Source organism: Eucyclogobius newberryi, unplaced genomic scaffold, assembly GCF_026437365.1.
Source record: "Eucyclogobius newberryi isolate DKJ021-1_F unplaced genomic scaffold, fEucNew1.0.hap1 SCAF_6, whole genome shotgun sequence".
Classification (NCBI taxonomy): domain Eukaryota; kingdom Metazoa; phylum Chordata; class Actinopteri; order Gobiiformes; family Gobiidae; genus Eucyclogobius; species Eucyclogobius newberryi.
The window spans coordinates 37058581-37076430 of record NW_027316278.1 but is presented as its reverse complement, the minus strand read 5'-3'; the positions used below and the strand labels follow the sequence as shown (position 1 = coordinate 37076430).

The window sequence follows — 17850 nt, the reverse complement described above, 5'->3', positions numbered from 1 at the left end:
TTGTATATTTTCGTTGTGTCTAAAATTACGTAAATGTCACGAAATTGCTTTAAATGCTTTGCTTTTGTGCGACGAGAACTACATTACCCATGATGCAACGCGTGAACGTGAACTGCGCACTTTCTAGAAGCTCTGCGAGGCTTCGGCGCAACGAGGCTAAACAAGCTCCTCAGCCCGCTCATATCGGCTCGTTTCACCGCCTTTTTGCAAATCACTGGTCGACAACGGACCTCGGGCATTTTTCAGCAAATAATAATTGGTTTTAATTATATATTAAATAAGTATACGCAGATGTGAAAGGCTAAACGTGCAGGGTTTGCTACAGAACAGACGATAACACAGAGAGGAGACAGCTGCTGCACAGGTCTGGTGTTAAAGTCTGCTATAACTTTCAAAATCTTGTCCTAAAATGTAATCTCAAATCTAATCCTAAATATTACTCGATGTTATAACCAGATCCATGGTTATATCGCTAACAGTTAAACAGTGATGTCAACGCCAACAGTGATGTGTGAGCTAGCATACTTTTGTTGATACTGGAAATGGGGTCATGATTCTATTCTGGATTATGATAATTATTGAAATAAAATACTAGCTGATGTTTAGTGAATGTGTGAAATTTGGAATTTTAGTTTGTTGCGATTGGTAGATAATTAGTTGAAAAAGTAAACTTGACACGCCCACCTTTTTAACCTTGTATCTTTACTCGTGTATTTTAAAGTACATTTTAATTTTAAGATTTATTTGACTATGTTGTGATTTTAATGTATCTTTTATATGAATTATTGCATATAAACTTGCCTTGCCTTATTTAGGACTATAAATAAGTACTTAAAAGTAGGGATGTAACAATAATCCAATATATGGAGCTTCTTTGCTTAAAGCCACAGTACATAACTGAGGTCCATGCATCCATACAGATTGAAAGTTAAAACCATACTTTGTTTATCAATCTCTTCAAATCAGGTTTGTGGAGATGCAAGAGCTCAGAGTATGGACACATGTTCTTCAGTCCAATAAAAACAGCCAAAATGAAAACATACATTTTATTTTTGTGTATTTCTGCAAAAAGTTACTTACTGGGCTTTGTTTTTTGCAGCTACAGCTTAGAAAAACAGAAGGAACTACATAGGCCATGATCCATTTCAGTGCCAACAACATGAAAACAGACGTTATTATTAAGCACTTGGTGGTTTAAGTCTTGTCAAGGCATTTAAAAAGGGAAAAGTATAAATTTGACAATTCTGTCATAGCCTCTTCAAAATACCACTGTTACTATCGTATGCTTTGAAACACATATTGTAATACTTTTGTAACGAGAGATTTGGATATCGTTAGATCCTTACTTTAAAGCTGTTCTGTGTAACTTGGAGGGTCCGTGTCTTGCTTGTGCCACAGAAATGTTAATAGCAGAATAGAGGTTTTCAAGTGGTTGTTCTAATTGAATACAATATAAGCTGAAGTAGGGTTGGAGATGTTAATCGCCAACGGGAGTTCAGGAGCGGGACCACGCCTCAACCTCTACTCCATCAGTAAACAAGCCCCCACTCTCTAGCCACGGCAGCCGGCCACACGCTCGCCCCGACCTACGGCAGCCGGCCACACACTTGCCCCGACCCACGGCAGCGGCCACACAGCAGCAGCCACACGCCCGCTCACTCCCTCAACCACTCATCCCTCCCAACCCTCCCTCAATCACTCATCCCCTCCCTCAATCACCCCGGCCACACGCTCGCCCCGACCCACGGCAGCCGGCCACAGGTTCGCCCCGACCCACAGAAGCAGCCACACTCCCGCTCCCTCCCTCAACCACTCATCCCACTCATCCCTCCCATCCCTCCCTCAATCACTCATCCCCTCCCTCAATCACCCCGGCCACACGCTCGCCCCGACCCACGGCAGCCGGCCACACGCTCGCCCCGACCCACGGCAGCCGGCCACACGCTCGCCCCGACCCACGGCAGCAGCCACACGCCCACTCCCTCCCTCAACCACTCATCCCTCCCATCCTTCCCATCCCTTTCTCAATCACTCATTCCCTCCCTCAATCACCCATCCCACTCATCTCATCCCCCCCAATCCCTCCCTCAATCATCCATTCGACGCCTCTTCCACGTCCTCACCAGGGTCTAAGCAGGCACCGGGACGCCGTCTCTCCCCAGAGCTATTGCCGGGCACCGGGCCGCCGTCTCTCCGGAGCTGGGCTGATTACCAGAGACAGAGCCTCCATCCTCTTTACCCAGCCAACTCTCGTTGCTCGATCGTCGCTGCATCGTCGCTACATCGTAGCTCGATCGTGGCTCCATCGTCGCTACATCGTCGCCCCCCTTCGTCGTCGATCCATCGTCGTTATTATCAATAAATATTCTTTCATACTCCATTGTTGTGGGGTGGTCCCTGCTAGTGAATGCTATTTTGTGGAACATTTCAAGCAAAGCAATAACAACTCCAATGATTTAATAATGTCACTGTCTTTGTTATAAAATGTCTTTTCATATATGTTTTAGAGTCTGTTTAGTTCAGCTAGCGAGTACATTATCAAAATACGTTCTTTTTTGGTGATTGAATAGTTAGTCGATTCATTGTTGCAGCCCTAATTGAAATTAATTTTGCCTCACTCTTAACTCTTGTCTTGTGCCGTGTTGTAGAGCGCAGACTGGTCCAGCATCCATCACCCAGTCCCTGTGGCTCAGCTGGGTTTGCTGCCCTCCATGTGCCCCTCCATGTACCCCTTCAGCGTCCCCAGCAGTCTCCCGGAGTTCGACCTGGGTGCTCAGATCTCAGACCCAAGCCTGCTGCCCAAGGGAGACTTTTCACACAGGTCAAGTCTGCCACAGGCCGTGATAATGTTCAAGAAATGGAGAACGCCCAAATCTCAGACATAAAATTATTTTATAGACTCTTTTATGTCATCAGAATATCCAAAATTCCAGAATGGAGGTGACTGGAGGCAAAGTAAAGTAGACCATAATACAATTGAACAAAGTCTGAAGAATAAAGTCTGGCGGTAATGCAACACTTGGATGCCAACTGCCATAAAACAATAACAACAACAACAACAATTGGATTTTTTTTTAAAGCATAATACACATACTTTGAAGATGTACAAATACAGTAGGTGGCGGTAAATACACTTTCAGTTGGCTGCCAACCACCATTACAACAACATAATACAATTGGTGGCTACACTATTCCGTTAAAAAGAAAAGAATAGAAGGAGAAAGAGAGCAGCACTAGCTCCGCCGTTACCTTTAGGCTCGGTGTCTTTGCCCCTTGGCGCAGACTTTCTTGCACGCAACAAAAGTCCACTCCATACATATACTTGTGAGGTTATTTAAGTTTAATTTTATGTAATCGAATGAATCAATAATTGATTCATTTGATTACATACTATTTATTTGATTAATTGTTTCAGCCCTAGCAGTAAAAGGTAAAAGTAAAGGTCTTTAAACCAGGCTCTCACGTGTATCTGAGTGGTTTATTTAAGTTAATCCCAGTTTCTCCATGGAAATAACATTATGTTTGAAATGTTGAAGCCTTGAGCTGTGCTGGTGTGTAACGTCTTCTCTTTCCTCCTGCAGCTTGGAGACAAGGTGTCTCAGAAAGCACAGACGGAGAAGCGATGATGAGTAAGTGAAAAGTTACATTCTAATGTTGTTTCTTTTGTCTATTTTTTATCATTTTGATTGGTTGGTTATTTTCTGTCCAGTTCATCAGTGTTGGTTCAGAGAGTGTAAACAATTAATACAATTTACAATTATTACTTGTACCGGACAAGGAGGGTGTGTTCCAACTACAGAGGGATCACACTCCTCAGCCTCCCGGGTAAGGTCTATTCCAAGGTACTGGAGAGGAGAATCCGACCGATAGTCGAACCTCGGATTCAGGAGGAGCAGAGTGGTTTTCGTCCCGGTCGTGGAACACTGGACCAGCTCTATACCCTCCATCGGGTGCTCGAGGGTTCATGGGAGTTTGCCCAACCAGTCCACATGTGCTTTGTGGATCTGGAGAAGGCTTTTGACCGTGTCCCTCGGGGTGTCCTTTGGGGGGTGCTCCGGGAGTACGGGGTCCGGGGCCCTTTGCTCAGGGCTGTCCGGTCCCTGTATGACCGGAGCAGGAGCTGTGTTCGCATTGCCGGCAGTAAGTCAGACCTGTTCCCAGTGCATGTTGGACTCCGCCAGGGCTGCCCTGTGTCACCGGTTCTGTTCATAATTTTTATGGACAGAATTTCTAGGCGCAGTCAGGGGTCGGAGGGTGTCCGGTTTGGGGACCACAGGATCTCATCTCTGCTGTTTGCAGACGATGTTGTCCTGATGGCTCCATCAAACCCGGACCTGCAACATGCACTGGGACGGTTTGCAGCCGAGTGTGAAGCGGCTGGGATGAGAATCAGCACCTCCAAATCCGAGGCCATGGTTCTCGACCGGAAAAAGGTGGCTTGCCCTCTCCAGGTGGGTGGGGTGTCCTTGCCCCAAGTGGAGGAGTTCAAGTATCTCGGGGTCTTGTTCACGAGTGAGGGAAGGATGGAGCGTGAGATCGACAGGCGGATCGGTGCAGCGGCTGCAGTGATGCAGTCGCTGCATCGGACCGTTGTGGTAAAGAGGGAGCTGAGCCGAAAGGCAAAGCTCTCTATTTACCGGTCGGTCTACGTTCCTACCCTCACCTATGGTCATGAGCTTTGGGTAGTGACCGAAAGAACAAGATCGCGGATACAAGCGGTCGAAATGAGTTTCCTCCGCCGGGTGGCTGGGCGCTCCCTTAGAGATAAGGTGAGGAGCTCGGCCACACGGGGGGAGCTCGGAGTAGAGCCGCTGCTCCTCCACGTCGAGAGGAGCCAGCTGAGGTGGCTCGGGCATCTGTTCCGGATGCCTCCTGGGCGCCTCCCTCGGGAGGTGTTTCAGGCATGTCCCACCGGGAAGAGGCCCCGGGGAAGACCCAGGACACGCTGGAGAGACTATGTCTCTCGGCTGGCCTGGGAACGCCTCGGGATCCCCCCGGAGGAGTTAGAGGAAGTGTCTGGGGAGAAGGAAGTCTGGGAGTCCCTGCTCAGACTGCTGCCCCCGCGACCCGGCCCCGGATAAAGCGGCAGAAGATGGATGGATGGATGGACAATTATTACTCTTTTCAATTCCGAAATCGTTGTAATCTGCCCTAGCTGTTATACATCAATTTATAATTCCCAATCGTTATACTTATTTATTCTGATGCATCCTCATTGTGGATGGACCCAATGATTAGGTCACAATCTTTAGATATTTTGTACTGTTACCATTATTATTATTATTCTGTTATTATAATTATTATATTGGTATAAGAACAGCACACTCTCTTGTTTAAATCAATAGTATATTGCAGTATTTAATACAGTGAATGAGGGGAAATGGCTTGAACAACAGTCCTTTTTCTCCACACTGCCTGGGACTTTCAGCCTCATTTACTTCCTTGGTGCCAATGTAGAAAGTTCATTCACGTGACGAAACGCTCAGCGCGGCAGTGTGCACAGGCTCTCAAGGCCATTTTAGCTCAGCGTGCAGCTTGTTGTTTGCAGCCAAACACGTGGACTGAAGTGCCAGTAGAGTTTTAGCTGTGTTTTGGAGTGGAATGCACATTCTGTCCCATAAAGCCTGAAACAAAGCGACTTTTCAAAGTATCACAAAATATAACTACGGTAATAAAATGGACCACAAAATAATACAAATAAATCTTACAAAACAAATCCTTCAACCATAAACATTGAGCATGATCATTTAACAATTAATAACACTGATTAATTTGAAGAAAAAAGGTAAGATAATACATCAAATAAGAGTGAAGTTAAGTGCAAATAAAAAAAAAAAACATTTTGTCAGTGTAAACAGCGCAGACAAATGGTTGTAAATGTTCATTACATTTGCCAACGAGCAACTCTCAATATCTAACTTACTGTACTGATGAAACAAAACAAAAACATTTATTGTCAAACTGGTGTAGCCTGCTATATTTTTTATGCTTTTTAATGATTTATATTTATTACGGCTTTAATTGCTAACTCTAACAATCTACACAAAAGTCTTGAGCATATGGTATTGTTTTCTAACTCTGCTCTGGTGTTACTCACATGGTCGAGTGGTTGTCATCATTTGTGACGTTTGGAGGCTCACGCTAACTCTGCTATTGGAAATTCATTTGTGCCTTCTAGGGCTGGGTATTGCCAAGACCCTCGCGATACGATACATATCCCGATACTTGTATATTCCGGTACAATTACCTCATTACAATACATATCCCGACACTTTTTGAAAAAGGGAGTGTCTACAGAGCCGCGGCGCGCGGCCGAAACTGCCATGTTATTTTGTGCCGCGGCTCCCGAAACTGCTGCGCTATTTGACCGCGGCGTTTTAGACCGCGCCGGGTTAGGGTCAGGGTCAGGGTCAGGGTTAGGGTTTGCCATGAGGCTATGTGGCAGTGCCGCGGCTCCTGAAACTGCTGGGCCATTTGACCGCAAAGGCCGTGGCTGCAGAGCCGCGGTCAAATGGCGGTCAGTTTCAGGAACCGCGGGACTTCTCTTATAGCGTCATGACTAACCCTAACCTTAAAACTAACCCTAACATTAACCCGGCGTGGTCTAAAACGGCGCTAAAACGCGGTCAAATAGCTGCGCTGTTTCAGGAGCCGCGGCACGCTGCCGGCACAAAAATAACATGGCAGTTTCGGCCGCGCGCCGCGGCTCTGCAGACACTCATAAAAATGCACCAAATGGCTAAAGTTTTTGTTTTTACTCTGGATAAGAAAACCACAAAGCACTTATTTATAAATCCATTAGGCTCTAATAACTTTATACATCCAACCTACTGATCCAAATAGAAATAAGTAACACATTCTAGTAAAGTATTGCATGTTTCTTGCCAAACAATTGGCCTGGTCTGAACATCAGCAGCAGCAGCAGCATCTTCTGCACAGATCAGCTTCTGATATATTGCCGTATTGATATTTTGAACACAACAGAATCAGGCTAACGGAATGCTGTGTTTTGTTGGAAGGGTCAAAATAACCACACATTATGTACTTCAAGTAAATACTAGGACTAGTTTGATAAATCTTGGTTTGAAAGTCCTTTCCCCTCTGAGCTTCAAAATCATCATTCTGAATTTCCACCATGGGTAAAAAAATGAACTGCTGTTAGGACGGGCTAGCTTAAACTAAAGGCCGTGGCTGGAGAGCCGCGGCGCGGTCAAATAGCGGCGCAGTTTCAGGGACCGCGGCATTTCCTTATAGCCTCATGGCTAACCTTAACCCTAACCTTAACCTAACCCTAACCTTAACCCGGCGCGGTCTAAAACGGCGCTAAAACGCGGTCAAATAGCGGCGCAGTTTCAGGAGCCGCGGTGCGCGGCTGGCACAAAAATAACATGGCAGTTTCGGCCGCGCACCGTGGCTTTGCAGACGCTCCCAAACTAAAACAGAGATAATGAATCCCTTTAACAGCAAACAGGTTGTTATAGTCACCAATTGGCTCTTGCAGTATGTAGACCGTGGTGTAAGCTGATTGAACACTAGGAGCAGTGCGTGACTAAGGCTACCCGAAATAAGTAGCCTTAGTCAGTGGCTCTCACGTCCCACCTGATGAAGACACTGGAGCGGCTAGTCCTGGGCCACCTCCGCTCCACCGTGAGCTCAGCCATGGACCCGCTGCAGTTTGCATATCGGTCTGGCATCGGAGTGGAGGACGCCGTCATCTCCCTGCTGCACCGCTCTCTCTCTCACCTGGAAAAGCCTGGCAGCTCTGTGAGGATCCTGTTCTTCGATCTCTCCAGTGCCTTCAACACCATCCAGCCGCTGCTCCTGAGGGACAAGCTGGAGACGGCTGGTGTGGAGTATGACCTGGCAGAGTGGATCCTGGACTACCTCACAGACCGACCCCAGTTTGTGAGAGCCCGGAACTGTGTGTCTGACACTCGGACCTGCAGTGTGGGGGCGCCCCAGGGCACTGTCCTCGCGCCCTTTCTCTTCACCCTTTACACTGCAGACTTCAGACATGACACGGACAGCTGTGTCCTGCAGAAGTTCTCTGACGACTCTGCCATCATCGGACTCATCACGGACGACGATGACGCGGAATACAGAGGACTGGCGCAGGACTTTGTGGACTGGTGTCAGCGGAACCACCTCCTCATCAACGCGGGGAAGACCAAGGAGATGGTGGTGGATTTCCGCAGACGCCACCCCACTGCCCCCTCACCAGTGAACATCCAGGGACGGGACATTGAGAGAGTGGACTCATACAAGTACCTGGGTGTTCATCTGAACCACAAACTGGACTGGACTCATAACACAAACGCACTGTACAGGAAGAGCCAGAGTCGGCTCTACCTACTGAGGAGACTCAGGTCTTTTGGAGTGACAGGGCCACTCCTGAAGACCTTCTACGACTCTGTGGTGGCATCAGCCCTCCTGTACGGTGTGGCCTGCTGGAGCAGCAGCATCACAGAGAGGGAGAGGAAGAGGCTGGACAGAGTCATCGAGAAGTCCAGCTCCGTCCTGGGCTGTGCTCTGGAGTCGGTGCAGGAGGTGGGGGACAGGAGGGTCCTGGCTAGATTCACATCTATGCTGGACCATGAGTGTCACCCTCTGCAGGACACTCTCTCTGCTCTGGAGAGCAGCTTCAGTGAGAGACTGATCCACCCTCGCTGTGTGAAGGAAAGGTTCCGTAGGTCTTTCCTTCCTGCTGCTGTCAGACTTTATAACAAAAACTGTTAGTACTGAACACTCGCAATACTGACCTAACCTAATACTGATGTGCAACTCTGTCATATGTGCAATTGCTGTTGGAATTCATGTGCAATTCATGTGAAATTCATGTGCAATCTATGTGCTGTCGTGACACATATTCATGTGCAATTACTGTCGTGATCACATGCAATGGTATTTATGTATTTATTTATTTATTTGTCTATGGGAGTTTTTATTTATTTATAGGAGATCTTCTACTGAAAGTGTTTTTCAGACTTCCTATAAGTGATCTGTTCTTCTGTATCTATCTCTGTATCTACCTGCGTTGCACCAATGAAATTTCCCCATGTGGGACAATAAAGGAATATCTTATCTTATCTTATCTTAAATTGTATGTTTGCTGTAACCTGACCCAACATTTTTCAAGTGGGTCGGTAGGTAAATTCTTATTTTTTTTTACTTTGAAGGCCAAAAAAAATATCCAAATCGTCGCCAGTTTGTGACTCGGAGTGACCACCAGGGGTCAGGCTTCAACAGTCAATGACGGAAAATGTCACGATCAACCCGTATGGGAGACTAAATCTCCCGATTTTAAGATATTTCTATCAATCGTTTGTACGCCGTTATCCTTTATTTTGGTAGCGAAGGCGAGCGGGGGGAAAATGCGGGGGACACGGGCGCCGCCATGTTTGTTGTGATGACGCTGCTGGCCATGTTTCCCTTCCAGAATGCAAAGCGCAGGTCAAATTTAACATGAAGCCACACCATGATGCAGAACGACATGAGCGGTGGCTAGGGCAGTGGCGCTTACAGAGGCAAACCAACAGGTAATAGACAACATGGATTCCCTTGGGATGAAAAATAAGTTCACCAGCACTCGGGTTACGGCAAACAGACATATAATTTTGCTCAGCCTAAGTTTTAACACACGAGTGTCGGTGTGTTAAAACAGTGTAACATACTGCTCTTTGATGTTTTATCCTTACTTAATAATAAATTAAATTTTAAAAAATCATCTCAACCTCCATTTCTTTTCACACGTGTGTTTTCAGGGTGTGCAGTGCCAAACGCAGACGGCTCATGGAGTCAGAGGGGGCGCTCTCAGACAGCTGTGCTCCTCACCCGTCTGCAGAATGGTTCAGGGGCGACGGCAGCTCCTCTGTGGCTCTGCTTGCACACACAGCCCCCACCCAGCCTGCTCTGAGGGCCCACGGCTCCTGCAGCATGGAGGTGGAGGCCGCTCAGAGGAGACTGCGGGAGATAGAGGACAGGTATGATAATCACACTTAAATATCGCACTTTCAATTCATGCATGTGGTTAGCTTTTCTTCCATTTTAGGTTTGTTTTTTAGCATTAAAAGGGGATGTACCCGATGAAAATAAATCAAAAAGCTGTTTTACCCCATTACAGAAATATTGTAAAAGCATCTATATGGGTGTTCAGAATACATTAGGTAAGTGAGACATACATAATATATAATACAGCTGGACTGCTGCAAACAGACACTCCCATAAGAAAATACAAACTTAGAAAATGTAAACATGCACACTGCAATTGCACTTCCATCCATCCATCCATCTTCTGCCGCTTTATCCGGGGCCGGGTCGCGGGGGCAGCAGTCTGAGCAAGGACTCCCAGACTTCCTTCTCCCCAGACACTTCCTCTAACTCCTCCGGGGGGATCCCGAGGCGTTCCCAGGCCAGCCGAGAGACATAGTCTCTCCAGCGTGTCCTGGGTCTTCCCCGGGGCCTCTTCCCGGTGGGACATGCCTGAAACACCTCCCGAGGGAGGCGCCCAGGAGGCATCCGAAACAGATGCCCGAGCCACCTCAGCTGGCTCCTCTCGACGTGGAGGAGCAGCGGCTCTACTCCGAGCTCCCCCCGTGTGGCCGAGCTCCTCACCTTATCTCTAAGGGAGCGCCCAGCCACACGGCGGAGGAAACTCATTTCGACCGCTTGTATCCGCGATCTTGTTCTTTCGGTCACTACCCAAAGCTCATGACCATAGGTGAGGGTAGGAACGTAGACCGACCGGTAAATAGAGAGCTTTGCCTTTCGGCTCAGCTCCCTCTTTACCACAACGGTCCGATGCAGCGACTGCATCACTGCAGCCGCTGCACCGATCCGCCTGTCGATCTCACGCTCCATCCTTCCCTCACTCGTGAACAAGACCCCGAGATACTTGAACTCCTCCACTTGGGGCAAGGACACCCCACCCACCTGAAGAGGGCAAGCCACCTTTTTCCGGTCGAGAACCATGGCCTCGGATTTGGAGGTGCTGATTCTCATCCCAGCCGCTTCACACTCGGCTGCAAACCGTCCCAGTGCATGTTGCAGGTCCGGGTTTGATGGAGCCATCAGGACAACATCGTCTGCAAACAGCAGAGATGAGATCCTGTGGTCCCCAAACCGGACACCCTCCGACCCCTGACTGCGCCTAGAAATTCTGTCCATAAAAATTATGAACAGAACCGGTGACAAAGGGCAGCCCTGGCGGAGTCCAACATGCACTGGGAACAGGTCTGACTTACTGCCGGCAATGCGAACACAGCTCCTACTCCGGTCATACAGGGACCAGACAGCCCTGAGCAAAGGGCCCCGGACCCCGTACTCCCGGAGCACCCCCCAAAGGACACCCCGAGGGACACGGTCGAAAGCCTTCTCCAGATCCACAAAACACATATGGACTGGTTGGGCAAACTCCCATGAACCCTCGAGCACCCGATGGAGGGTATAGAGCTGGTCCAGTGTTCCACGACCGGGACGAAAACCACTCTGCTCCTCCTGAATCCGAGGTTCGACTATCGGTCGGATTCTCCTCTCCAGTACCTTGGAATAGACCTTACCCGGGAGGCTGAGGAGTGTGATCCCTCTGTAGTTGGAACACACCCTCCGGTCCCCCTTCTTGAACAGAGGGACCACCACCCCGGTCTGCCAGTCCAGAGGCACGGTCCCCGAACGCCACGCGATGTTGCAGAGACGTGTCAACCAAGACAGTCCTACAACATCCAGATACTTTAGGTACTCAGGGCGGATCTCATCCACCCCCGGAGCCCTGCCACCGAGGAGTTTGCGAACAACCTCAGTGACTTCAGCTTGGGTGATGGATGAGCAAGCCACCGAGTCCCCGGTCTCCACTTCCTCTTCGGAAGACGTGACTGAGGGATTAAGGAGATCCTCAAAGTATTCCTTCCACCGTCCGACGACATCCCCAGTTGAGGTCAGCAGGCCTCCACCCGCACCGTAAACGGTGTTGGTGAGACACTGCTTCCCCCTCCTGAGGCGCCGGACGGTTTGCCAGAAATTCTTTGGTGCCGACCGATAGTCCTCCTCCATGGCCTCCCCGAACTCCTCCCAGGCCCGGGTTTTTGCCTCTGCGACAGCACGAGCCGCGGCTCGCTTGGCCTGCCGATACCCGTCGATGACCTCCGGAGACCTACAAGCCAGAGTGGCCTGATAGGCCTCCTTCTTCAGTCTGACGGCATCCCTTACTTCCGGTGTCCACCACCGGGTTCGGGGGTTGCCGCCACGACAGGCACCGGAGACCTTGCGACCACAGCTCCGAGCAGCCGCATCAACAATGGAGGCGGAGAACATGGTCCACTCGGACTCAATGTCCCCAACCTCCCCCGGGACATGGGAGAAGCTCTCCCGGAGGTGCGAGTTGAATACCCTACTGACAGAGGGCTCCACTAGACGTTCCCAACAGACCCTCACAATGCGCTTGGGTCTGCCAAGTCTGTCCGGCTTCCTCCTCCGCCAGCGGATCCAACTCACCACCAGGTGGTGATCGGTTGACAACTCTGCCCCTCTCTTCACCCGAGTGTCCAAGACACGCGGCCGGAGGTCTGATGACACGACAACAAAGTCGATCATTGACCTCCGGCCTAGGGTGTCCTGGTGCCATGTGCACTGATGGACACCCTTGTGCTTGAACATGGTGTTCGTTATGGACAATCCGTGGCTAGCACAGAGGTCCAATAACTGAACACCGCTCGGGTTCAGATCGGGGAAGCCGTTCTTCCCGATCACCCCTCTCCAGGTGTCACTGTCATTGCCCACGTGGGCGTTGAAGTCCCCCAGTAGAACAACGGAGTCCCCGGTCGGTGCACTGTCCAGTCCCCCTCCCAAGGACTCCAAGAAGGCCGGGTACTCTGCACTGCTGTTCGGCCCGTAGGCCGCCACAACAGTGAGAGACCTGTCCCCCACCCGAAGGCGGAGGGACGCGACCCTCTCGTTCACCGGGGTAAACTCCAACACGTGGCGGCTGAGCTGAGGGGCTATCAGCAAGCCCACACCAGCCCGCCGCCTCTCCCCGCGGGCAACACCAGAGAAGTGGAGCGTCCAGCCCCTCTCGAGGAGATGGGTTCCAGAGCCCAAACTGTGCGTGGAGGTGAGGCCGACTATATCTAGTCGGTATCGCTCAACCTCCCGCACAAGCTCAGGCTCTTTCCCCCCCAGCGAGGTGACATTCCATGTCCCCAGAGTTAGTCTCTGTGTCTGGAGATCTGGTCGCCGAGGCCCCTGCCGTCGACTGCCGCCCAGATCTCTCTGCACCGGCCCCTTATGGCTCCTCCTGCGGGTGGTGGGCCCAAGGGAGGGCGGCCCCACGTCGCTCTTTCGGGCTGTGCCCGGCCGGGCCCCGTGGGGTAAGACCCGGCCACCAGGCGCTCGCCATGGAGCACCCATCCCAGGCCTGGCTCCAGGATGGGGCCCCGGTGACGCCGATCCGGGCGACGTAAACGGCCTTGTTCGTGTCGTCGTCATAAGAGGCTTCTGAACCGATCTTTGTCTGACCCGTCACCTAGGACCTGTTTGCCTTGGGAGACCCTACCAGGGGCATGAAGCCCCCGACAACATAGCTCCCGGGATCATTCGGGCACTCAAACCCCTCCACCACGTTAAGGTGTCGGTTCAAGGATCAAATATGAAAATAGAAATATAAAAACAAATATAAGTAAATAGAAATATAAAAACAATGTAGAAAATACAAAATGTAAACAAATTGCACAAGAACTATATTACAATCATCTGCTCAGATTCCAGCACACAAGTGGGAAAGTTGTCTTGTCCTTGGTACCCGAACACATTTTGTTCCAGGGCAGGCTTTTAGCTAGGATTTGAAAACACCCCGTCCAACCGGGGGCTTAAAAAAATTTCGCGAGCGGCGATGTTTCACAACCTTTTTTCGACGCTTTTACTAAATAAAAGGGGCGCTTTTAACGCGGAGGCAATCTAGAGCGTCGCCCACACGCCTCTCGTATCATATTGACTTTCCATACTCTCGCGCCGCCTGCGCCTCTCGGCCGTGCAGATCACACTCTGCCACTTAGGAGCGGCGTATCGCGCCGTATTTTACATGGTATTTGGCCATGGAGGTTCGGCATTTTCCAGACCACGGCTCGGCAGCCAATCAGAGCCAAGCACATAGACTTTGTCGACCAATCAGCTCGCAGCATGCAAATTTTCACTTGTAAACATTCAACTGTCATGGCGCGGACCACGGTGGACTATCGTCAAACGCTTCCCGGCCTGATTTAAAAACTTTTCTAAAATGTATTAATAAAAATTACACCGTCCTTGCCCTCGAAAATGTCTACACATGTCGAGATACCCCGTCCAAAAGACGGGAAGACAGCCCTCTAGCTAAAAGCCTGTTCCAGGTTCATACGTCAGCGTGGGCCGTGGAGCATGCGCACAAGCCTTGTCTAGTTTCAGTGCGATTAAGGCGTATACATGGCACAAGGAAACCGAACACAACCGCATAATCTGGTTGTGTCTCAATCAACAATTAGTTTTTTTCGTTTGCATGTAAACGTACTGACGTACTGTCTATGTTTCAGAATCACCCTGGAGGATGACTCGGACTCAGAGCTGGAGGTGGAGGTGTGCCCCCGCAGGCCGGTGCTGGTCATGTCTGACAGTCTGAAGGAGGGTCTGCAGAGGGGTTTGAGCGACATCCTGCCCCACACTGTGGCCCAGTCTGTGTACGTACTCACCTCTGCCGCAGCACTTATTATACAACAAAGATAATTACTCATTTAGTAGTATTGTTTCAGGAACATATACAAGAATGTGTGTGATACAGACTTTGGTTGAGAGTCTTGGGTTGCATTGAGTGGTTGCAATTATCTAGTCGCAAATACTGCAATTCTTTAGGGGATAGAGCGAGTGGAAGGGGATAGAGCGAGCTGAAGGGGATAGGGCGAGCGGAAGGGGATAGGGCGAGCGGAAGGGGATAGGGCGAGCGGAAGGGGATAGGGCGAGCGGAAGGGGATAGGGCGAGCGAGCGGAAGGGGATAGGACGAGCGAGCGGTAGGGGATAGGACGAGCGAGCGGAAGGGGATAGGACGAGCGAGCGGAAGGGGATAGGACGAGCGAGCGGAAGGGGATAGGGCGAGCGAGCGGAAGGGGATAGGGCGAGCGAGCGGAAGGGGATAGGGCGAGCGAGCGGAAGGGGATAGGGCGAGCGAGCGGAAGGGGATAGGGCGAGCGAGCGGAAGGGGATAGGGCGAGCGAGCGGAAGGGGATAGGGCGAGCGAGCGGAAGGGGATAGGGCGAGCGAGCGGAAGGGGATAGGGCGAGCGAGCGGAAGGGGATAGAGCGAGAGTTTTTTTTTTTTTGACAGATTGATTGTGTTTTTCAGGAGCCGCTCGTGCATGGAGCTGGTTCTGTGGCGTCCCCCAGACGACCCCATCAGCCACAGGTTAAAGGAGTCGCTTCAGAAACAGCGCAAACAGCAGCAGCAGCAGAGCAGGCCCCGGCAGCCCCCCACGCCCTGCCCCTCCTCGGCCCCTCACAGAGACGTTCCCTCTCCGGCCCTGTACTACTGCCCTGCCACTGCGCCCAGCCAGGGGGAGGAGGACATGGAGATGTGATCTGTTCTATGCTCTGGGACAGACTTTTTCTCAAATGTTTCAAAATGTGTGTAAGACTCGTTCTGTCTAACCGTATTTGTATTTGGACTGGGGCAGAAGCCTTGTTCAACTCACCCTGGATTTAGCCATGTTTCCCTGGTTCACTTTGGAGCAGATTGCCAAGGTGAAAAAGTGTGTCCACTACCAAACCGTTTAAGAACTTCCAAAACGGTTAACAGAAAATAAGAATTACACTCATCAAACACTGACTTGATCTTGTAATACACTGCTGTTTCCAGTAGGGCGGGAGTATTGTTAGAAATACATCTCCAGACGCTCACATACGATACATACCTCAATATAATTAGTTCAATAATAAGAACAATTTATAATACCCACTACTTATTTATTCTGATGCATCCTCATTGAGAATGGACCCAATTATTAGGCTACACACTTTAGATATTTTGTTCTGTTACCATTATTTTTATTCTGTTATATTTATTATATTGGTACGAAACAACGAAAACGATCAGTGCGGCAGTGTGCACGGGCTTTCAAGGCCATTTTAGCTCAGCAGAGCCAGAGTTTTAGCTGTGTTTTGGAGGTTTTTAACATTGTCAACACTTTTATCTATGTTTTCAATAGAATATTCACAGCAGAATTCTTTCCTTCAGCTCCTGTGCGTGCAGAGCGGTGCAGAGTTGCAAAGGCTAACATTAGCTCCCCTGCTAGCTGATGAGGAGAATGTCCGTCACAGCTGGTTTTAAATGTTTTCTGCTCGTTAAAACATGTATTTCTTTTCTCAGAAGAGAGAGATGCACAAACGCAACAGCGAGGCACAAAGTGATTTCTGCCTAAACACCAAAGGTAGAATGTGAAAACAGACAAACTATTTTTACACTCACCAAGCTAAACTTAACCAAAGCTAAAGCGCACCAAACTAAAATGATGCCACTCACGCTGTTAATCTGCCCTCCTCCTCTTTTACTTCTGTGTCTTCACCAAAATCTAGTAATCAATACTTTAGCATACCCCTACTTTCCACTGATGCCAACTTATATGTTGAGCAAAACAAAGCTAGCACACATTAGCATCAGCTGTTTTCTGTATGCACAGACACACACTCGCGTCCAGACTCAAAATATGATCTTTCCAGCTCTGCCTCTGCACCAGGCCCTGAGCAGGAGACACATTCCACCTTTAACAGAACCGTTCTAAAGTGCTCTAAATTCTCTAAAGTGAACCAAAGTGAACCAGTCTGGAGGATCAGGCCCAGTTTAATGTGCCGTTTGAGTATTGTTCTATACATGGGGAATTTCTGTTCTAAAGGTTTTTGCTGCACCTATATTTCTGGCAGAAAGGATTGACGTAATTCCCTCTCTTCTTCATGAGTCATTGAGACATAAACCTCTTCTCGTTTCAGACCACCTAATTCAGTTATTTCAGTCATTTATTATTTGCGAGTAGGGCTGCAACAACTACTCTTAATAATTGTGACTAGTCGTCTATTAAAGTCATTGTATAATCGTAAAGGTAATGTGGACTATATGTAACTAAAACTGATCAAAAAAATAATCTGATCATCTAATTTGACTACTTGACTGCTAAAATGATCATTATTTGAATTAGTTATGATGAATTTAACTTTTTTCAGCCGTGGCCACATGTCAGATTGTCTCTCATTGGTTTGACTTCATTCAAACCAAACTGTACCGCACACAAGTATTCTCAAAGGAGGCCACGGCTGCCCGGGGGCAGACTGGTGGAAGTGTGGCGGTCATTCTGCACCCCATTTGTACGGAGCAGACGTGGGCTGCTCTGTACAAATGCTGCCTGTAATTCCCTCTTGTAGTGACGCTGCATTAACAGGAACAGCGTTTTCTTCTTCTGTTCCACTGCACTTCTGAATTCAAGTGTTTGAAGCGGCTTCACACTCCCATAATCCTCCTGTTCAGTGTAAAGGCTGCTCGTGTTCTCTGCCTTGCAATTCAACCAAGGATGTTCTGTTTAGTGTTCAAACTTGAAATATAATTTTGTACGTTTGAATGTTGTTTTGTACTTTTCATACATGCTGTTGCAGAATAAATTTAGCATTGTTCAATCCGTTCAGGTGTTTTCCTACTGCAGGTTGATCTGCTTCAAAATTGTGTTTATTTATTGACCTTTTATTTAACCAGGAAAGTCCAACTGTGATTTAGAATCTCTTTCTTTCGATGGGCGCTAACTGCTGTGGTGGTTTGTGCGCCTATTGCCTTTGTTTGGTGGGAAAGATCCTGTGCTA

At 49.1% G+C, this 17850-nt stretch overlaps 1 protein-coding gene across 1 annotated transcript; it reads left to right on the top strand.

Moving 5' to 3' along the window:
• The first annotated feature begins 203 nt into the window (after positions 1 to 203).
• On the top strand, positions 204 to 16040 carry LOC140347638 (coiled-coil domain-containing protein 117-like). Its single transcript, XM_072434223.1, has 6 exons — positions 204 to 364; positions 2649 to 2821; positions 3582 to 3629; positions 9762 to 9980; positions 14553 to 14696; positions 15356 to 16040. The coding sequence occupies exons 2-6, from the start codon at positions 2712 to 2714 to the stop codon at positions 15585 to 15587; spliced, it is 753 nt and encodes a 250-aa protein (XP_072290324.1). The 5' UTR covers positions 204 to 364; positions 2649 to 2711; the 3' UTR covers positions 15588 to 16040.
• The last annotated feature ends 1810 nt before the right edge of the window (positions 16041 to 17850 follow it).